The sequence below is a fragment of the Papio anubis genome, chromosome 7, assembly GCF_008728515.1.
Source record: "Papio anubis isolate 15944 chromosome 7, Panubis1.0, whole genome shotgun sequence".
Taxonomy (NCBI): Eukaryota; Metazoa; Chordata; class Mammalia; order Primates; family Cercopithecidae; genus Papio; species Papio anubis.
The window spans coordinates 85484836-85507238 of NC_044982.1; the positions used below are offsets into that span (position 1 = coordinate 85484836).

The following is a 22403-nucleotide window of genomic DNA, read 5'->3' on the forward strand; positions in this document are numbered from 1 at the left end:
CTGGGAATGGGGTGGTTATGGTAAGTGTAGGAACGTAATTGATCCACATCATTTTGGTTTCTAATTTTCTTTCCTTTTAAATGCTGGGAACTGGCTCATTTTCTCAACTACAGTGGATAAGGTGGGAGGGGGTTGTTGGAATTTTAGCCCATGTCTGGGGGTGTGGCTGGCAACTGACAGAATGGCTAGGGGCCCTAATTCCAGAATAAAATACTGCATTCAACACTTATCCTTCCCATTCCCTATTCCACCACTTCCTGTGCCAGATAGCTTCTAGGCAACCAGGAGAAATAAAATCCAGAATGGCTGAAGGAGGGTAAAATGGGCATTTTATTACACACAGTAGCATAAATGGGACAAGAATAAAATCTGGAGCATCTCTGTACCAATTCTCCAATTAATAGCTACTCAACCTAAATATCTTTTTCTCAGTCCTGGGTGAGAAATGGGATCTCATGTAAAGGAAACCTGGGGTCCAGTCCAGTCCTATTGAATGCTATTTAGTCTCAGTAAAGAAATGTCTGAGGGCCAAAGCCATTTGGGAGGTCTCCTTGGGGATAGAGAGGTCATCCTAAATAGGTCCATCGGAAAAGCCAGGAATCTCTCAGGCCCATAAGGCAATAAAGGCCATGAAGGCAAAACCAGCGGCTACACAGCTCCACTTAGCTAGAGGGGCCTCAGGACTAGCTAGCTCCCGTGGAAGAATTTCTAGGAAGGTGACATACAGGAAGGTGCCAGCTGCCACACCCTCTAACACAGCCTGGGCTAAGCCCTGCCCTCCTTCAGAGTCCCTTTCAGTCACAGCCAGCCCCACGGCTAGGCCCAGGGGGGACATGAGAGCTAATAATAGTATGGAGAACACTGCCCATCGTGACCTGGTACCTAACTGCACTAGCCGCATTCCTACACCAAACACCACAAGCCCCTTATGAGCCAGGACAGCAAGGCAGAGCTGCACGGTAGCTGCTACTGTTGGCTGCAGCCCCACAGCTAGCCCTTCAAACACTGAATGAAAGGAGAGTGAGAGCAAGAGGACAAGGGCTCGGAGGGGACTCTTTGAGGGTGAGGGTAAATGTCCATGGCTGTGGAGTTCGAAGATGTGAGCCCCACCCCATTCTTCCTCCTGCACTGTTGATCCTCTAGCAGCCCCAGGACAGCACTGCAATGCCAGCGACTCCAAAAAGAAGATAAAAAAGAAGCCCAGGGAGATGATGAGCTCTCCATAAGGATACTCCATCTAGAAACAAAAAGAAAGACTGTGAGATGAAAAGGAAGGGTAGGCAATGCATTGGATGGACATGGAATTGGGAGATTGAAGAGAATGAGAAAATGTGGTAACAGAACACAAAAAAGGGTAGGGGAATGAAGCCAAGAGTAGACATGGACGTGTAACAACAAGAATGCCAGAGTGGGCTGGACACAGTGGCTCACACCTGTAATCCTAGCACTTTGGGAGACTGAGGTGGGCGGATCACTTGTGGTCAGGAGATTGAGACCAGCCTGGCCAACATGATGAAACTCCGTATCTACTGAAAATACAAAAACTAGCCAGGCGTGGTGGCACGTGCCTGTAATCCCAGCTACTCAGGAGGCTGAGGCAGGAGAATCACTAGAACTCAGAAGGTGGAGGTTGCAGTGAGCTGAGATTGTGCTACTGCACTCCAGTCTGGGTGACAGAGAGATTTCATCTCAACAAACAAATGAAAAACAACAACAACAAAAGACTGCCAGAGGGACTAAGGGACACAATCTCAAAAGAGTTAAAAATACGGGAAAATGATGTGAGGTATATCAGAGGATCCAGGGAAAGAATGAAAGAGTAAAACAAGAGCTTTCCCTGGGGATCTATAAACTCAAAAGGATTGGGTTTGCTCCTCTTTTCCTCTACAATGTCTGAGCTAGGGAGCAGAAGGGATTCTTGGTACTCCTCATGCATTCCTCTCAAAAGGGTCTGGGTATGAAAGGCCTCTCTGGTTCTCCTTACCCCCCAGATAGGGGATGGTGGGAGGTACTTACATGAGCCGAATCAGCATCACCAGAAGAATTTCTCTCACTTGTGGATCTGTTCTAAGGAGAAAGCAGCAGAAATTGAAGTGGGATGGAGCAGCGCAGCTTCCTGTCCTGTCCCTTCCGCAATTCTGTCTTCCTTAAAGCCTAATCTGACTTGCTTTCACCATCCCACACAAGAGCTGTCATTTTCCCTGTTGTTCCACCCATGTCCTTGGCTCCGTCACTTTCCCACTCTCTTTCCTTTGTCCTGTTTATCCTTTTGGCCTCATAGACCTGCGGCTTGAAATCTCTGCTCTCACCTGCACCACGAACTTCTGAATCTGTGATTCAATTTCCTCCAGGGCTTCAGCAGTCATATGCATGAACCCTGCTCCCAGGAAAACACCAGCAGAAATACAGCCCAGGAGTCTGAGGACTCGCCGGTGATGACCTAATAAAGAGCAGAAGTTAAACCCACTTGGCACTGAGGAGACAGACAAAGGTGAGTAAAGAGCAGCAGGTAGCACTCAATATCCCAAGGTTGGGGGTGGTGAGAGAATCAGAGCGAGGTGTCAGGACAGGGTTGAGGTGAGACTCAGGCTATGGAACAAAGATGGGGTAGGGCTATACCTCTGGCTGCATCAATCTGAAACCATTTGAAGCAGATGGGAGTAAGGCCACAGCCCAGAGTGAGAGCCAACAGGGCAAACAGGCAGCCAAGTTTTATTCCTAGTAGTTGCTCCATCTCTGGGGTGTAGGGTAAGTCCAGAAGTCAGAATGACAAGGGAGCTGTAATCTTTGGAGCAGGAGTGGTATCTTAGGTGGTCAACACTGGAGTGTCCACTCTCGTGAGTTTCAGGAGGCTGTTGGTATCTTCTTTCTGTGTTGCTTCTGCTTGTGCAGCATTGCAGAGCTGACAGATCCTGCTCCACCTTCTAGCCCTCCTGCTGCATGGAGGCCCCTCCCCTGGTTCACGCCTTCCTGAGCTTGGAAACCAGAAACTCCAGACTCCTGCCAGGCACAGCCCAGTGGCGTCTTCTCCTCCTCTTCAATGGCATGACTAATCCAAGAGCTATGGATAGTCTTAGTTCATGTGCTTGGGGTTGGTCTAATCCAAAATAGGAAAGTCTATGGTAGCTGCTTCCCGGCTATTTTGTACTGGGGACAATCTGGTCCTGTCTCACTCTGGACATTTGATCTAAGCCTTCCATACCCTCTCCACCCCATCCCAAGTCTTACAGGTTGCAATGCTGATACTTGAACCACTCGCTTTCAGAGGAGATTTGGGGCCACCTGGAGGTAAAGAGGTGGGGCTGAGAGGTGGTGCTGGTGCTACTCTGTGGGAACTAGTACATGAGGGAACTACCCTTTCCTGTAACCCCAGAAAAATAGCTGCAGGCATGGAAATGTCTAGTGGTAAGTTGATTTGTTTTTTTTCTTTCTCTTTTGATTGGGACCAGTGTTGAGAGGAATGAGTTGAGATTTCTGGTATTACATTTATACTGTTACAACTTCTGACTGTGCCTGTTTCCTGGTAAGAACTGGAAAAAAAGACATTTAAGTTTTAAGACAACAAGCTGCTCTAGCCCTGAAACAGCAAGGCCTAGGGGAAAACAGAAATTAACTGAATAAACGGGAGGATTCTAACTGGATATAGAGGGGTGGGGGTAGAAGATTCAGTTCTGATGGGAATCACTCTTGATGGAAATGTATGGGGCATTTCCCACACATACTCTAGGGTAGTTGAGGGACCCTGGGAAAGACAGAAGGGAAGGCGGTAGTGAAAGAGGCCAGGCAGCTGCTGATTCCTCTATTCAGGTGGCCCACATAACAACCCTGAGACCTGTTGAGCCAGTTCTCAGAGCTCTGGAGGCAGCTTTCCTAGCTACTCCAGATTATCTTCCTAGGGAAGTCCTGGCCTCTGGTAGAAGCAGTATTCTTGTAGTGTTACTGGATGATTTTTACAGTGTTACTGGTCCCGCTGCTTGTTCCTGTGATCCAATAATGAGATACAGACAGACTGGGAAAGAAGGGAGTTTATTTCTGCAACTGATTACAGGGAGGTCGGAGTAGCACACCAGACTAACTCAAAGTTACAAGTTTTTCTTTAGCTTTTACATACAATTCAAGCTCTGTGACTACCTGTGGGAATGTTTCCTAATTAATCTAAACTAGGGGTCTGCAGATAAAAGTTTTTGTTTTTGTTTTTTTAGAAACAAAGCAATAAATGATTTGATTTAGAAATAAAACCATTCCCATTATTGCAGCATTATCATCAGTCATTGAATGCTAAAGCTGTTTATGCTTCTTTTTCCCTGGGATGTCTGAACCTGGCAACTTTTCTTCCTATTCTTCTATGTTCTTAGCAAACCCACATCAAGGGTGTCTGTTCGCGTTTGAAATTCATCAGCATCAGAAAGAGCAAACATGTTGGCAGTATCTAGAAAACCATCAACATGAGCATGGGGCAGTTCATTTCGCTTTGCAGCTGATCCCACCATAGTGAGTACTTGCAGATATTTCTTTTTTTTTTTTTTTTTTGAGACGGAGTCTCGCTCTGTCGCCCAGGCTGGAGTGCAGTGGCCAGATCTCAGCTCACTGCAAGCTCCGCCTCCCGGGTTCCCGCTATTCTCCTGCCTCAGCCTCCCGAGTAGCTGGGACCACAGGCGCCGCCACCTCGCCCGGCTAATTTTTTGTGTTTTTAGTAGAGACGGGGTTTCGCCGTGTTAGCCAGGATGGTCTCGATCTCCTGACCTTGTGATCCGCCCGTCTCGGCCTCCCAAAGTGCTGGGATTACAGGCTTGAGCCACCGCGCCCGGCCGATGCAGATATTTCTTAATCTTAAGTTGGTCCTGGTATGGGTTGTATGTGCAGGAATGCTTTATCACTCAACTAGATCTGAGGTAGAGAAAGTACAGGTGGGGCTTTAAGGGGCTTGCTTTTTTTTGTATTCCAGCCTTCATACTCAGGCACCAGGTTCCCCCAATTCATTATACATTTTTCTTGCTTCTGCTTTTATGTTTAACTTGTACATTCATCATTATAGCAAAGGGCTTATAAAAATCTGGTTTTTCTACTTCTGCTTTAATGATCAGCTTACACATTCATCATTACAGCGAAGAGCTTATGGAGATCTGAACTGCCACAATAGGAGAAGGCGAGCTTGAGATTTGTGTGGGAAGCTTGGCACCAAAAATCTGAGAAAGCTCTTCATTACAGGATAGACCAGGATAATTAACTATACCTTTTACTTTTTTTTTTTTTTTTTTAAAGAGAGGAGGTCTGGCTCTGTCACCTAGGCTGGAGTGCAGTGGTACAATCACAGCTCACTGCAGCCTTAACACCTGGGCTCAAATGATCCTCTTGCCTCAGCTTCCTGAGTGACTGGAAATGCAGGCACATGCCACTGTGCCCAGCTTCTACACTTTTTAAGAATCGCAAAATCCACTTCCATTCTTTAAAAATTTATTATTTATTATTAAAAATCTCAAACAAACACAGACATATGGGGATACCAGCAGTCCCCTCCTGGATACCAGGTAGTGTCAGCCCTGGCAGGCATGATAGAAGAAAATACTTGTTAGACATCCTTGTCAACTCTCAGAGGGATCTTGAGCAGTGGATGGAGGAAACGCAGATGGAGTAAGCACAGGTAAAAGATCTCCCCAGGAGCTGACACGGGCACAACGATACAAATCCCTATGGAAATGAGACGTTAATGTGGGCGGCAGGTTCTTGCCACATCCCACTAATTTTGGTCACACCCCCTATACCTGCCATGCCGGCGGGCTGTGATCACAGCATGCTGCATATGCCCATCTGGACAGCACAAGTGACAATGCACATGGCGAGGTCGTCTAAGGACAGGCTGAGTGATACGGGGCCAGCGATTAGCCTCCTCTGGAGACCCCCGAGCAAGGATCACCATAGAGAACTTTTCTTCCTTTGGTTTCTTGTTCTAAGATAAGGAACACAGAGACTGTTTAGAAGAAAAAGATATGGGAAAAAAGTTTGTCAAGCCCCTTCTTCCCCATTCCTGCAGTCCTTTTTTACAATGTGTAAATCATATACATGTAGGCCCTAAAGTCTCTAGGCTATTCTGTGAATTATCCAACGCCTCCTAACTCTGACTCTTTTTCTTCCTGTTTTTTCCAAGATGTTTGCTTCCTGCTGCAATATCCCCAGGTACCTACCCAGCGGAAGGGGATGGGATGGTACGCCTGTGAGAAGCTACAGGCCAGTGGCCTAGAGGTTGTCAACTGGGGACAAGGGAGTTCATGGGGACACTGTGAACACATAAAAAAGTGAGGTAAGACAAAAGAGCCATCAATCACAAAACTTAAAAACTAAGAATAATAGAGTCAAAAGGGGCCAGGGAGAATGGAGGACAGGAACAGTGGGTAGGAAGAGCCAGGAGAATCATTAGGTAGGAACTGGATAGGAACACAAAGTAGTGGAGAGTGGCTTAGCTTTACCATCTTACTTTTCCTGGCCACACCTGAGTTCAGATCTGTGTGGTGGGACAGGTAGAAGTAATACTTACCGGGGCAAAGACAAAACTAGGTCGAGGGTCCAAAGGTGACTTCTCTTTTCCCTGAAATCAAAGGAAATAAAAGAAATAAAGCTGGGCCAGGTGTCTATTTTCATAACTCAATCTCTGCAGTCAGTAAACTGAGGACTCCTTTAACATTCAATTCTAATAACGATTAACTACGTCCTTTGAGTTAAGCTGGCTGCATCTTTAATACTCCAAACAAAGAACTTTCTCTTTGCTGCAGGAGAAAGGCAAGAACTTGGCACAGAGTACGGTGCTCTCCCTTGTCAGCAACCTCCGCTCTCAAAAAAATCCCACTCCAGGACAATGAAATTTATGATTATACACTGGCTCATACTCTCCCCCAGTGACAAGGTTCTCGGCTCAGCAATGCCCTAGATTAGGAGTCCACAAACTTTCTTTTAAAAGGCCAGACAGTAGGCAAAATCTATCTCTGTCCCAACTACTCAACTCTGCTGTTTGTAGTGTGAAAGCAGTCACAGACAACAGAGGCACAAATAAGCATGGCTTATATAAAAACAGGTGGCAGGTCGGATTTGATCCACAGGCTCTCATTTGCCAACCACTGCTCTGATTCATAATGACTTTATATGCCCAGTTTCCTGAGAGTCACCCTTGTCAATATATGACAGTCTCTTTAGTTTTCAAGAGAATAACAGTAATTAGTGACATATGCGTGGGGGAGTGAGGGAAGAAGCCTTACGTTAAGGACCAGATCCCTGGCTTCCATGAGAAGTCTGTGCCCAGCTTTTGTTCCATTCTCCACCAGTACCTATTCACAAAAGGGAAAAATATGAAGACTTAAATTACATGAAAGTGTAAATGTCAGTAGCTCTGTAAAAGCATCATAGATGGAAAAGGGGTCCTAAAAAGAAATACGCATTATATATCAGGATGGAGACCCTCAAAGAGGGATAAAGAAACCCATAAAGGAGAAAAATGGTGAAGAATGAAGACAACGAGAGAAGCAAAGGCACGAAATCCATGAAGCTGCTTTAAGACTTAAGGAGAACAAGGAATTTTAACTCACCAGGAAATGACCTGTCTTACGCCATAAGGTTTGAACCACCTCAGTGCGGTCAGCCCTGCTGGGCAGTTCACTTAAGGAAAAGGCTGATACTACTACATCAAACTGCACCTGAGGACCAAGACAAAGAACATGACACACTCAACATCTCTGCATCCCAAGAATATAATAAAGTCCTAGCCGATAAATTTCTTTTATCTTCTGACACTCAGTGCTGGGCTGCAAAGCTCAAGCCATAGTTTTCCATCTGCCACATTCCACATTTAGAATATTCTAAACACTGCCACTTGCCTTGGGTGATACAGGTAGAAACTGTCTGAAAAAGACACCTGGAATATAAGGCTCCCCAGATTCTGAACCACCTGTGGAGAAAAGAAGAGGCAACTTTGAGTGTGTAGGAAGTTAGGTATAAACTGAAGAGATATCCAGATAAGAAACATGGCCCCAAGAATAGGGAAAGTGTCTATCAAAAAGGGCAGGGATGAGCCAGATATGGTGGTGCATGCCTGTAATCCCAGCTACCCCAGAGGATGAAGTAGGAGGATGGCTTGAGGCCAGGAGTTTGAGACCAGCCTGGGTAACAGGTTCTAATTAAAAAAAAACAAAAAAACAAAAAAAAAACGGCAGGGAGAATATTAGGCCTCTTGTCCTTTGAATCTTACCCAACCCATCCTCAGTCCAGCAGAAACCTCTAATACCACCCTTTGCTTGACCATAACTTTAAAAGTAAACCAGATTCATCTTAATTTTTACCCTCTTCTCTACTTCCCAGTAAAACACTTTTACTAGTACCCCTTTGCTTTCTTAACTCCCCCAACTTTGGAAGTGCTTTTGTACTCACCTTTCAGTAGTTTTTCTGCCAAAGCCAACATGGCAGTTGATTTGTCCACACACATATATTCACGTAGGCTCTGGCCCCAAATACTGTTAGCAGCCCTAAGATGGCAAAATTATTATAAATCACCAATTCCCATGACCAAGAGTCATCTCTACAAGAGACCCATTTACACCCAACCCCACCCCTGGGAAAAGAGACTGTTATGTTAAAATAGTTGTATAGTTAGTAATAAAATAACTAATAGTGTTATTTTCTTGTTTTATTTACAATTCTTTAAAAAAAAAGGTAGACTCAGCTGGGCGCAGTGGCTCATGCTTGTAATCCCAGCACTTTGGGAGGCGGAGGCAGGAGAATCACTTGAACCCGGGAGTGGAGGCTGCAGTGAGCCGAGATCGTGTCACTGCACTCCAGCCTGGGCGACAGAGCGAGACACCATCTCCAAAAAGAGAAAAATAAAGGTAGACTCAAAATACTATTTGTAGGCAAAAAAACTTTGATTGATAATTCCTTTTCTTTTTAATTTTTCTAAACATGCGCCTTTTTTTCACTTGACATTTCTTTAAGTTCTGGCCCCAATCCATATACCTTCTTCTGCCTTGCCTAATCTGATGGAAGAAACATTATAGATTCCCAACTTGCCTATTCTCCCTCTGGTTTTCCAGTCTCTTAATTTTTGAGTGGTGTAAGTATGGCTTTCTAGAGCTAAAATTGACCAAGACAGGGCTGAAAAAAGTTACTTACCAGGTGACAGAACCAGTACCCGAGCCAAAGTCCATCAAAGTTTGTGGCTGAAATGCTGGATTTCGAGCCCGGATCTGAAGAAATATACAACATCCCACAGCAGAGTAATTAGATACTTATTTAGGACCTTGATAAATATGAATTAGGAGCCTATCACAGAGGATGTGAGATGTGAATGCCTTTTGAGATTCAATATAAACACCTTATGGGATAAGAATCTCTTAAAATAGTGATTCTAAACCTTTCTTGGGTCACAGAAAGCTTTCACAGGATAAAGAGAACGTCTTTATTTTGTATTTTTTTAAGAGATGAGGCCTCACTCTGTCACCAGGCTGGAGTACAGTGGAGATCACCGCTCACTGCAGCCTCAAACTGGCTCAAACAATCCTCCTGCCTCAGCCTCCCAAACAGCTGGGACTGCAGGCAGGAGCCCACCATGCCCAGCGGAGATCCTCTTTAAAAAAAAATGCATATGCAATGTCCCAAGAATCCCCATCCTAGAAAACTACTTTATGAATAGGGAACTGATGGTCAAAAAGTTCAGGTTGGAAGTTAAGGGACTTTCACCTCATGGAATGCTCTGGAGACTGCTGCAAAGCCACCATCCAGTCTTGCTGCCATATACACCAGGCTCAGTCCCTCAGTGTAGCTGCCATTAAAATCAGAGAGTCGTACATACTAGTAAATAACCTTAATCCCATAGTTATCTTCTAGATTTAGAAAATGACATCTTAGAAAGGGCTCTTCTAGCTCAGGCCTTTCACTCCCCAATACAAAAGGGTCCTGAGGAACCATACAAACACTAAATTTTCAAACTTCAGTTTTCGAAACTTTGAACTTTAACTTTTTCAAATACTAAATTGATCCTTTTAAGGTCAGGTGATGTAAAAAAAAAAATACTAAACTGATTGTGTAACTGTACTCCCCCAACTCTCTCTGCCTTTTCTTTCTTGTGCACCTCTTCTAGGCCCCCTTACCTCAGCTCTTGCCAATGGTAGGTAGTTCTACGTAGTGCGTGTAGCACTGCTCCACGAAGTTTCTCCTCTGTCTGACATAAGTCTGTGGTGAGAACAAGGACTGGAAGTCAGGACCTAGGGAGAACAGGGCTCAGATCCAATATCTGAATATACTGCCCACCCAGTCCACCCTGACTCCACCTAAGAAAGTCTTAAAGCTCAAGAGAGACAACAAACCTAGAGAAAAGTTTCAGGCAAGAATTAACAGTAACTACTACCACTAACAGATTGTTTCAAATAGCATTTTGCTTCTAAGAATGATTTATTCAGCTTAATCAATCCTGTTCCACAGGTTTGTTTTGCATTAAAGGAAAGTGTGATAAAAATTTAAAGGGTAAGCTGGGCGTGGTGGCTCACACCTGTAAGCCCAGCACTTTGGGAGGCTGAGGCAGGTGGATCACAAGGTCAGGAGTTCAAGAACAGAACAGCCTGACCAACATGGTGAAACCCTCTCTCTACTAAAAATACAAAAATTAGCCAGGCGTGGTGGCATGCACCTGTAGTCCCAGCTATTCAGGAAGCTGAAGCAGAAGAATCACTTGAAACCAGGAGGCAGAGGTTGTGGTGAGCTGAGATCGTGCCACTGCACTATATAGCCTGGGCAACAGAGCAAGACTCTGTCTCAAAAAAAAAAATTAAAGGGCACTATTTTTTGGATTTCTTCACTTCTCCAAAATTTAAGGTTTTGATGATCTCCACTTTTCCTATGGAGAGGAAAGAAATTTGAAAATCTAGGTCTCATGACTGTTCAGTTCAGTACTATTGAGCAAGTATCTACTGATCACCTACTATGAGCCAGGTACTGTGAGGTGTGCAGGGAATGCAAGATGAATAAATGGTAATGTTAAGGAGCTCACAATCATGAAACTAACTTGATGAATTATATTTATCCTCTTATCCCAGAAGAGGGTTTCAGTACTCGGTAGAGGTCATCCAGGGACTTTATTTTACCTGAATAAAAACTTAGAAGGTCCTAATCCAGTGGACTTGCAGGAAAAAAACAAGTATCTAGATTTTAACAGTATATTGGTGGCCAGGCACGTTGATTCACGCCTGTAATCCTAGCACTTTGGGAGGCCGAGGCGGGTGGATCACCTGAGGTCAGGAGTTCAAGACTAGCCTGGCCACCATGACGATACCCTGTCTCTACTAAAAATACAAAAGTTAGCCGGGTGTGGTGGTGCACGCCTGTAATCCCAGCTAGTGAAGAGGCTGAGGCAGGAGAATCACTTACACCCGGGAGATGGAGGTTGCAGTGAGCCGAGATCGAGCCATTGCACTTCAGCCTGGGCGACAGAGCAAGACTCTGTCTCAAAGCAAAAACAAAAAACAAAACAAAAAACAGTATACTGGGACATTCTAACCTTTACCTAAGCAATCTCTAGAATAATCTACCTTCTTTTAGTGCGGCATCATTGTGACAACTGCTGCTCTGGTTAGAAAGTCAAATAAAAGACTTCAGTACCTGTTCGAGAGACTGTAAAATTATTTCTTACTCTTCATTTCTAACCGGTATTTCAATCTGGCCTACTTTTTAATTATTCTTAAGTCCTACCTGGGTTTTCCAGGAATTTCTTCTCAAAATGCCTAGCCCGTCTTTGCAACTCCTCTGGCTCCACAGGCAAATGTCTGCTCCAGAGATAACTGGTCAGTGTTTGCACCTGATTCTCCATAGTGGGCCCAGCATTCTCTATGGGCCAAAGATGAAAAGCGGAATCACTTGCATGCAGGTCCAGTCCCGTTTCTTCTCCCTTTCCAGCCGTTACTCACCAAGTAGCAGTAACTGGGCACCCTTAGCCAGTGCCTGTGGCAGCCGCACGTGCGGTAGGTTTAGGATGCCAGGGTGCTGGCGATGAGGCCTCTTCTGCAGGAAATCGGACTTGTTATCTATCTGTGTCACTCCAGGTACTAGTGCGGCGAGCGCCTGCAGGCACAGAAAGAAAGGTTGATTTTCTGGCAGAAAGGAAAGTTGCCGGCGCTCGCTAGGGCGGGGGCTGCCAGAAGCGCTCCTCCTCCGCGTGGAGATGTCTCTGCAGATCCAGAGTCTCTCCGTGAGCCGGCAATGTAGGCACTCACCCGGGCGTGGGGAGCTACTCCAAGGCCGGGGCACCATCTTCCTAATATCAGTTGAGACTTCAGTGCCCCAGCCATGGCTCCGGAGGCGAACCGGAAACGGAAATGTAGGTTCCTGTGACCCTCAGTCACAACGCCGCAAGGAGCCGCCTTCGCAGAACGTCCCCCGACAGTTTCAGCCAACCAGAAGAGCGAGTGTTTGCCAGCAGCCAATAAGCAATGGTTATATAAATATCCTTGAGGCGGAAACCGTGTTTGGGCTGGAGGCTGCGTCGGGCCTGGTGTCCGGCGCCAGAAATCAAGAGGGTGGGGCGGGACCGGGCCGGGATGGAGTTGGGTGTGAGCGCGCCATTGACCGGCAGAGACTGTTTCTGGGAGCACTGACTTCCTGTGTTCTTTGCATTCCTCCGCGGAGAACTCTGAGTTTTGGGTTGTTTCCCTGTGTGAAAAAGGGAGACTGCAGTAACGGAAAGAAGAGAAGAGAAAAATCATATTTAAGAGACTGAAGACAACAGAAATTAATAGTTAAATAATTATTGAATAGTTAATAGTTTGATAAAAAACCTAGTTAATAGGTTTATTTTATTTTATTTTTTTACATTTGTTAATTTCTCTTCAAATGAGACCAGTCTTCTTAGTAAGCTAACATAACACTTACTGAGAACGCCTACGTGCTAGGTACTTCAGGGAAAAGGACTGAAACTCACTTCACAGAAAACTTAGTTCTGACGGGGACCCTCCTGAGTCTGCTGCTAGATCACACTGTTTCCCCCAGGCCCAGGACTTCTACAGATGCTGTCGTGACTACCTGAGGTGCAGAATCTCAGGTGGGTTCAGCCACTCTTGTGACGTGATAATGTAGCACAGGGTAATGTCTCCAGAGTCTGCAGGCCATCAATTCCTTCATTCACCAGAGCATCAGAAGGATAAATGGCATATGCAAGGCCATATCTACGTTCGGAATCTGACAGTGCACAACTGCTACCTCAGTCTCCAAACACTTGAGCTCACCCAGTGTGTGATTTCTGTGGGTTCCTGCCCCCCTAATTTCTGTTACAGGTTTAGGATGTTCTCCCAGCATATCCACTTGACTTGTGTGTGGAACCAGCTAGTTCATCTGGAGGGCTAGACTCCTGGGTCATCAGGCCCTACCACAGGTGGTCCAGGGATCTCAGGCCCCAGCACCCTAATTGGACTGCCCTTCTGTGGTCCTCTCCCTTATTCGACTTCTTCCTCAAATCTGCAGCCCTCGCCCACCGCAGCCTGCCAGCTCTCTCAGGGCTCCTCATCTCGGGTTGAGGCGGGGTGAGAAGACATGGGTGGACAAGGGGAGAAGGGCTGCTCTGCATCTTCCATGCGGAACCGCCTTTCCTGTAGATGAATGCAGGGCCCACTGACACGTCCTAGGCTGACACTTACCTCTTTTCTAGCTTTTCCTCAGTCCTCCTTTTACCTAGGAATCTTTCCTGGGTGCTCAAAAGGGTCACCACAGTGACCTCTACCCCTGCAGTGAGAATGCTCACATTCATATTAGTGATCCTGTGTGTGCTCTGGGCTGAGGATTCTGCCCTAGAGATATCTGAGGAGTGGAACCATTAAATTGATACCTGTTGATGATATCTCTCCAGATTATTAACAAGTCCACAACCCAGGCAGTCTCAAAGGTTCTTACTCCTGAAGTCATCCCTCATTTTTTGTGCTAATCTTGCCCAAATGCCAGGGTGCTGGCGATGGGGCCTCTTCTTGCCCAAATGCAAAGATAATTCTGAAGATTGGGCCATACTAGATGTGTGTGTTGGAAGATCTGCCAAAATTCTACTGTCAGCTAGTCAGAGCTCTTGAGTAAATCTCTCAGCTTCTTGTCCTCAGAATTCTATTCATATAGGTGAGATCATGTCATGGCTCCAAAAGCCACCATCCAAATTATGGGCATTTGCTGCCCATAAAGCTTTGTGAAATGATTCCTTGTAGGAAATTTGTCCAAGGGAATCACCAGATCTCACGTGCCTTCATAGTAGTTCAACTTCAAAGGCCTATGTAGGGGCTTCACACAATGTTTGTGCTCCACACAATGTTTGTGCTCCAGGATAAGAGAAGGAGAGAAAGGAGAAAGGAATGCAACTTTCACCTCACTGGTAGTGTATCAATGGCCTCTTCAAACATGACCTGTCTGGGATTCTGAGTCATTCTAGTTTCCCTGCAGCAGTAGGAGCCATCTTGACTTTATCTCTGAATCTCAGTGTCTGTCTTATTCTGTGCTTGGGTTTTAGTAGGTTATCAGTGTTTGCAGAAGTGACCCTGCCTGATTTGTTGTGGGCTGTGAAGCTCAGTGTCCACCCTTTTCCCTCAGTAGGCCACTGCGAGGACAGATGATGCTCAAGTTTGCTTTTTTCCTCTTGGTCTTATGTCACTTACTGCTTTCTTTTCTTTTTTTCTTTTTCTAGTCTATTGTTTTCTTTTAAGACAGGTGACATTCTGTCACCCAGGCTGGAGTGCAGTGGTGAGAACATGGCTCACTGCAGCCACACATCCTAGGTTCAAGCGATTCTCCTACGTCAGCCTCCTGAATAGCTGGGACCACAGATGTATGCCACTGTGCCTGGCTAATTTTTTATTTTTTTCTAGAGATGGAATCTTTTCATGTTGCCCAGGCTGGTCTTGACCTCCTGAGCTTGAGCAATCCTCTGTCCTTGGCCTCCCAAAGTGCTGGGATTATAGGCATAAGCCACCGCGCCTGGCCTTATTCTATTGTTTCCTTTCTCTCCCACCCTCCCACTTCTTTTCTTCCTCCCTTCTTTTATTCTTTCCTTTTTTTCACAACACAAGATCTCTTCTAATGTAAATATTTGATTCGTTATGATTAATTAAAAAAATACTGGGGTGCAAATCAGAATCAATCACATTTTTTTTTCTTACTCCTTGGGAGCTCATTTGACTCTTGAGTGGGGAAGAGGCAGATCCCAGGCAAAGCCTCAGTCTCTTGGCCTAAGGCAGGGAGAGGCATGAGTCAGATCAACATGATGATTCATCTGAGTCTCAACCATGAAGAAACTCACGGATTGTACAGGGTTTTCTGGTGCAGTCGGCTTCCTTGTGTTGTGACTTGGCTGATTAACTCGTATTCAAGGCCAGAACTACTGCTGCTATTGAGACTAATCCAATTACGAAGTATTCTGCTGTGGAGCAGGGATCTGCCAATTGGATCTGATCTCCTTTGGCAAAAATCTATGTTGAAAAAAGCAAGGAGGTTCTGGAGGGATTTTAGATTTTTAAAACTCTGGCTGGGGCAGACCCAGCATGGCTTCCTACAGATACAGGATGGGGGATCACCACAGAGCAATGTTAGTCTTGGCATGGGATGGCATGAAAGGATCGCTGATATCCTCAGAAGATGAGTCCTGGTCACACAGGAGCTTCTTTAGAGGTGCAGTGTGAACTCTTAACACATGGATAAAGTATCAGAGGAAAATCCAAGGACTGGACACTCACTGGGAGTCTCGTATATCTCTCCTGAGGGACTGAGACCTTGAAACGGGGACCAGAATGGCCATGGCAGTGAGAGAATGTAGAAGTCTTTCTATTCTCAGTTAATGTTTCTCAAGAAAATCTAAAAATTATCCCATTAAAATGCTCTGTGTTAGGGGCCTCCATTGTCTAACAACTGGGTCAATGGTTTCCAGTTCAGACTCAGGAGAGGAATCTCAAGAAGGAAACTCAGGCTTATCATCTACTTCTCCAAGCCTTCTAGAAATACCATTTCTAATGTACTGGCCTGCAACAGGGACTAATTCAAGACAGAACTTTCCAGAAGGATCTGGCCGTGTTTTTGAGAATCACGGGGAATGGCCGGCACAGCCACCTAGCCTAGGAGACCTGCTATTATGCAGAAAATGAAGAAAAAATGTGAGAAGAAAGGAATGAAGAAAGAGAAGATAAAGAGGAAGGAAAAGACATTTATCTATGATATGGAGTTTATTTTTCATTCTTGAGTTGGTGGAATTCTTTACTGACCAAGTTAGGTGTGCCACACTCTGTGTTAAGGGCTAAAGCTAGGAGAGGAGGAGACCGTGTTATGGGAAGTGGTGTTTTTTTTTCTTGTACAAATCTTGTTCCAAATTTCAAATTTCCATTGTGAATTTGGTGGAGATGTTTTTATTCAAGCTCTGATAGTACTATGGGCATCAGACATCTATGAAATCTTCTACAAGCAAGTTCAACTTCCTCTCCCTCTTTCTTCTTCTTCTTCTTCTTCTTTTTTTTTTTTTTTTGAGACAGAGTTTTGCTCTTGTTGCCCAGGCTGTAGTGCAATGGCATGATCTCGGCTCACTGCAACCTCTGCCTCCTGGGTTCAAGCGATTCTCCTGCCTCAGCCTCCCGAGTAGCTGGGTTTCCAGGTGCGTGCCACTGTAGCCAGGAATTTTTATTTTTTTTTCGTATTTTTAGTGGAGATGGAGTTTTTCTATGCTGGCCAGGCTGGTCTCGAACTCCTGACCTCAGGCAATCCACCTGCCTTGGCCTCCTAAAGTGAGCCACCATGCCTGCCCTCTTTCTTCTTTTTATTCCTACTCCAGCACACCAAAGAGCCATGTTATATAAAGGGGGGCCTAAAACCCAAAAGAAATAGAGCAAGGGAGGGCCATTTCAAGGAGGAACCCAGCTTCTTTTTTGTTTTTAGCAACACTCCTGTTTCTCTCTTCATACAAACATTCTCCATCTCATCACACCTCTATGCTGGAAACTTGAGTCTTTGGATTTCTTGCTGTTCAAAATTCTGCAGTGGGTTAAAGCAGTCTGTTCAGTTCCTCCTGAAGTGATTCCAGTGCTCCATGTGCATTGGATTTACCTTCTCTAGATTTTAGTCGTGACGTGATTAATGCCTCCATTCCATGTCAACTAACATAAGCCTAAAAAAACACACAGATCTTTATGTAAAATCTGTAAAAGAATGACTATCTACTTTGTCCTCCTTCCACAGGGAACCCAACCCATGTGGGCCCTGGGGCCACAGAATGCTGGCAACTGCTGCTCAAGGACCAGCATGAGGGGGCCAGGGCCAGGGTGCTGCATTTGGGAATGCTGTACACGTCAGCCATTGTGGCTTTTGTGCTGTATAAGTGTTTCAGATGCAAAGATGGCGGGGGTCTGCATCTCTCATGGCGGTGCCATAGTACTGAGAGCAAGATACAGTTTCCACTGTCTGTGAAATGAAGATAATAGTTGATTGGCCTCCAACATTATAGAGTAATTTTAAGGATTCAGCGAGGTAAGGGATGTGAAAGGCACGTGGTAAACCGTAAATGAATAATGATCATCACATTTAATTTTCCTACAGTCTAATAAAGAGTAGCCACTTGCTTGAGGTCATCCAGAGCAGCAACTGGTGGAGCTGGACACCCAGCTAGTGTTCATACTACTAAAGTGGGGCCAATGGTGGCACAAGGGGTTGATTGCTGCAACCATGGTGTTTCTAGAGTTCAAGACATCAAGTGGTCTCGTGGTCTCCTAGGGAAGGAAGCCCTTAAATATGAGTTGATGGTACATTTGGAAAGTAACACCTTCCAGGACAGTATCTTCAGCCCTGACCCTATTATTTATTTGCATTAGAAAATAGAACCAATTGAACCAATTTTGATGTGTGAAACTACAAGAGATAGCTAGTAATGATCCCAGGTAGACATGACAGGCTAGGATGAGTGACTGAATTTAAAAATGAAATTTAACAAGGATAGTTTAGTAAATTCTATCATTGGGCCTGAGTACAGCCTGGAAGACATTTCTTAGCAGCAGCGCTTATGAGAGACACTTAGGCATACCCATTGACTTTTTTGGTGTGATGTGACAACCTACTTCCCAAATCAATGGTAGGAACAAGGTGTTGTGCTTTATCTACTGATCAGAACATTCCTGGAGAATTTTCTTCTCACAGAACTGCCTTAAGAGCACTATATGTTCAGTAAAGCAACCAGAGAAAACTATGCAAAATGAGCCCTGACTGAAAAGATCGAAGATATTAAACCAGAAAAAACTCAGGAAAGGGGGCAAGGGTATGCCCATTGTCTTTAAATTCCTGAGGAACTATCACATTGAAGAGTCATTATTTTGGAAGGCTCTAATCAGCACTATGGAAAGAAGATACATGAAAGACAAATTTTGGCTTTGTGTATGAACTGTCTAACAATAACAGCTCAATCAAACTGGAGAGAGCTGCTCATTCCTGGAGGTGTTTCAGCAGACTGAATGACCATGTGTGGGAGACGTTGACATATTGCTTCATGTGCTGGGTGAGGAACTAGACTAGAAGTAATTGTGATTCTCTGAGGTAAAAACCCAATAGCTTTCTCTATCTTAAATGATACCCCTCTTCTTACTGGCTTTGGAGACTGAGGTGATGGAGCAGAATAATTTCGCTGCAGTATTGCCCTTTTCTTCTTCCACAACAGGGAAAAGATGAAGCTGCAGTTCTCCAAGAGGAGACAGGCAGGAAGCAACCATTGCAGCTGGAGCAACAGCTGATCCAGACAGAGCAGCACCTGGACAATCTGATGGCCCAACTGGACCCGCTTTTTGAGTGTGTGACTACTTTGGCTGGAGCCCAGTAGGAGCTTCTGAACATGCAGCTATGAACCGTGAAGCTGCTACAAGATAGCAAGCCAGATAAGGGTATGGTCGCTTCAGAACCGGAGACCAGCATACCTTTTCCTGAGGACTTATGTGTAAAGGAAGATGAGGAGGAGGCTGCTGATGGTCAGACCTGGGAGGAGCCCATAAACTGGAGCACAGAGACATGGAAACTAGCTACTTCCTGGCAGGTGGAGCAGGTACTAAGGAGAAGATGCAGCAAGGCTGTGGAAAAGGGCTCCAGTCACAGCCCCAGCTGGGAAGGAGGGACAACAGCTGAGGGTTTAGTAAAACCTTTTTTTTAACTTCTGTTAATAGGGTACAAAGTTAAAGTTTGTTCTTGATTAAAAAGAAAGAATGAATATCTAATGTATAAACAACTCCAACCTAGGTTTCCAAAACCTTGCATTCATTCACATTTGTGCTTCTTTCTACACAACTGTCATTTACATTCCTAGTGCTTGTATTTCACTATGTAAAGTGGGAATTTAATCTTTATAAATGAGGCATTTATGTACTGCATACTCTACTCCTGAAACTGTGTTAGTCACAGGGTATGTTAAGATACATGAAACGTAGTCTTGGTCCTTAAGTAGCTTATGGAGAAGCAGAGAAACTAAATATGTGATAGAAGCAATAACACTTACATGAACATTGCTTTTTGGGAGCACGGAGATGGAGGAAGTTACTTTGCCCATTGGGTCTAGGAAGGTTTCTATAAGGAGGCTCCATCTGAGCAGGGTCATGAGGGTGAGCAAGGGTTTGTTGGGTCATTTGGGAAGGGATGGACAGTGCATGCAAAAGGATTGGCATGGGAAAATGCACAGAGATGGGGAAGTGTATTGAAGGTAGGGAAGGCGTGAGTTGTTAGAGGTGTTAAATCACTGGGTCAAATTCTGGGTGAGAAACATTGGAATTAGACCCTTGAACTGTATGTAATCTTCCAACAAAATTAATTCACATATTTTTCACTATCTTTTTACATTCTTGTCATCTGAAAATGCAACGTTATTGTTAATGCCCTTATATGAATATGGACACAAATATTGACTTGAACAGGACTGAAGGTAGAGCTAATAGGACTTAGCCATCTCATTTTGTGGAATTCCTTAATTCCTTAAATTATTAAGCAAGTTTTAATTTATTCATTTATTTATTTGTTCATTCATTCATTTATTTATTAGAGACAGGGTCTCAGCCTGTTGCCCAGGCTGGAGAACAGTGGCACAAGCATAGCTCACTGCAGCCTCAACCTCCTGGGCACAAGTGATCCTCCTGCCTCAGCCTCCTGAGTAGCTGAAACTATAGGAACATGCCTCCATACCAGGAAAATTTTTTAATTTTTCGTAAAGATGGGGTCTTGCTTTGTTGCCAGGTGTGTCTCAAACTTCTGGCCTTAAGTGATCCTCCTGCCTTAGTCTCTCAAAGTGCTGGGATTACAGGCGTGAGCCACCATGCCTGGCTGCAAGTTTGAAAATATATGTTGTATGGGATGCAGTTTTATAGGTGATGAGGATGTAAACAGGACTTAGGTGTAGTGTAGTCCCTCTGTGATGCATATAGTCTCAATGGGTAGAATGAGCTGTACTCAAGTGTTTATTACGTGAGGCTAAACTCACATATTACAGTGACAGCAGGTATATCTGGCTCAAGACCTATTTTGATTGGCCTATGCAGTGTTTTTTGTTTATTTGCTTGTTTTTTAAAAATAATTTTTGGATGTGGTGGCAACCTTTCCAAATGGAGATTTTCACATAAAAAATTTGGGTTCCTGGCCGGGCGTGGTGGCTCACACTTGTAATCCCAGCACTTTGGGAGGCCAAGGCCGGCGGCTCACAAGGTCAGGAGATCTAGACCATCCTGGCTAACAGGTGAAACCCTATCTCTACTAAAAATACAGAAAATTAGCTGAGCATGGTGGTGGGCGACTGTAGTCCCAACTACTCGGGAGGCCGAGGCGGGAGAATGGCATGAACCAGGGAGGCGGAGCTTGCGGTGAGCCGAGATTGCGCCACTGCACTCCAGCCTGGGGGACAGAGCGAGACTCTATCTCACAGAAAAAAACCAAAACACACACACACACACACACACACACACACAAAATTTGGATTCCTGACTTGCCTTAAAATAGCTACAAATGTGGCCATATTAGGTCACCATTAGCTCAATGTGATGATCAACTAAAGCTGAATAGCAGTTACTTCTTCTTAAGTCGTGTCTTTTTTTTTGAGACAGAGTTCTACTCTGCTGCCCAGGTTGGAGTACAGTGGTGCAATGTCAGCTTACTGCAGCCTCCACCTCCCAGGCTCAAGTGATCTTCCCACCTCAGCCTCCCTAGTAGCTGGGACTACAGGCATGTAGTGCGGTGGCACCCAACTACTTCTTGTAATTTTTTTTGTAGATGTGGGGTTTCGCCATGTTGCACAGGCTGGTCTCAAACCCCTGGGCTCAAGCAATCTGCCCGCCTTGGCCTCCCAAAGCACTGGGATTACAGGTGTGAGCAATGACACCTGCCAGTCATGTCTTCTTAAGTAGTAGCCACCTCTGCTTTTAAGACTGAAGCTCAGGGGTCTCCACTGACTCCACTCCTCCCTCCTGTCCACTCAGTCAGTGGCAACACCTACCTGGCTCCTGGAGACATTTCTGTTTATGACGCATGAGATTTTTTTTTTTTTTTGAGACGGAGTCTCGCTCTGTCACCCAGGCTGGAGTGCAGTGGTGCGATCTCGGCTCAGTGCAAGCTCTGCCTCCTGGATTCATGCCTTTCTCCTGCCTCAGCCACCCAAGTAGCTGGGACTACAGGTGCCCGCCACCACGCCCAGCTAATTTTTTTGTATTTTTAGTAGAGATGGGGTTTCACTGTGTTAGCCAGGATGGTCTCGATCTCCTGACTTCAGCCTCCCAAAGTGCTGGTATTACAGGCGTGAGCCACTGCACCTGGCCAAACGCATCAGATTGTTATCATAGCATCCTGAGAAATGACTCAGATAATACTGTCTCCAATCCTTGACCATTCTTCTTTAAGTTGTGTTCAAAGCACACCTCCAAACAGATTTTTTAATTGTTCCTTTCTTTTTTTTAAATTTTAATTTAATTTTTTATTTTTTTTGAGACAAGGTCTTGCTGTGACACCCAGGCTGGAGTATAGTGGCATGATTATGGTTCACTGTAGCTTTGACCTCCCGGGTTCAAGCAATCCTCTCCTCTCAGCCTCCTGAGTAGCTGGGACTATAGGTGCATCCACCATGCATGGCTAATTAAAATTTTTTATTTTTGTAGAGACAGGGTCTTGCTATGTTGCCCAGGCTCATCTTGAACTTCTGGGCTCAAGTGATCCTCCCACCGTGGCCTCCCAAAGTGTTGGGATTACAGGTGTGAGCCACTTTGCCATTTCTTTTATAGGTCCCTCTGCATATATTTAACTGCCCTCCACTGCCTCAAAATTAAATCCAAATGATAGGAAAGATCTTGGGCTAAGGACCTGTTTGTTTAAATTAGGAATCATTATAAACACATGTTAAGCAGAGTATCCTGGGTTTTCAGCGT

The 22403-nt window shown here is 45.0% G+C and overlaps 2 protein-coding genes and 2 long non-coding RNA genes across 7 annotated transcripts; 2 read left to right on the forward strand and 2 right to left on the reverse strand.

The window, feature by feature from the left end:
• Nucleotides 1-307: 307 nt before the first annotated feature.
• Nucleotides 308-3637, reverse strand: SLC39A2 (solute carrier family 39 member 2). Of its 2 annotated transcripts, none has more exons than XM_009211068.4 (4): nt 2620-3637; nt 2310-2440; nt 2017-2062; nt 308-1237 (listed from the first exon to the last, which is right to left on the reverse strand). In XM_009211068.4, the coding sequence occupies exons 1-3, from the start codon at nt 2732-2734 to the stop codon at nt 2051-2053; spliced, it is 258 nt and encodes an 85-aa protein (XP_009209332.1). In that variant the 5' UTR covers nt 2735-3637; the 3' UTR covers nt 308-1237; nt 2017-2050. The 2 variants fall into 2 exon arrangements, with proteins under 2 accessions (XP_009209332.1, XP_003901576.1); XM_003901527.4 differs by having other exon boundaries at nt 2017-2067; nt 2620-3603.
• Nucleotides 3448-6234, forward strand: LOC103886103. 3 transcript variants are annotated; one of them, XR_004184972.1, is made up of 3 exons: nt 3448-3523; nt 4356-4491; nt 6146-6234. It is a non-coding gene; the product is annotated as an uncharacterized LOC103886103 (long non-coding RNA). The 3 variants fall into 3 exon arrangements; XR_004184971.1 differs by lacking the exon at nt 3448-3523 and adding an exon at nt 3630-3698; XR_004184970.1 differs by lacking the exon at nt 3448-3523 and adding an exon at nt 3664-3728.
• Nucleotides 5438-12538, reverse strand: METTL17 (methyltransferase like 17). Its single transcript, XM_003901523.5, has 14 exons — nt 12243-12538; nt 11937-12090; nt 11722-11856; nt 10128-10209; nt 9718-9799; nt 9151-9224; nt 8413-8507; nt 7863-7933; nt 7575-7682; nt 7248-7316; nt 6533-6583; nt 6183-6275; nt 5763-5947; nt 5438-5688 (listed from the first exon to the last, which is right to left on the reverse strand). Exons 1-14 carry the CDS (start codon nt 12315-12317, stop codon nt 5583-5585), a joined length of 1380 nt encoding a protein of 459 aa, XP_003901572.3. The 5' UTR covers nt 12318-12538; the 3' UTR covers nt 5438-5582.
• Nucleotides 12539-12689: 151 nt separating this feature from the next.
• LOC116275746 lies at nt 12690-19258 on the forward strand. The gene is made up of 2 exons (XR_004184973.1): nt 12690-13066; nt 18680-19258. It is a non-coding gene; the product is annotated as an uncharacterized LOC116275746 (long non-coding RNA).
• Nucleotides 19259-22403: the final 3145 nt, after the last annotated feature.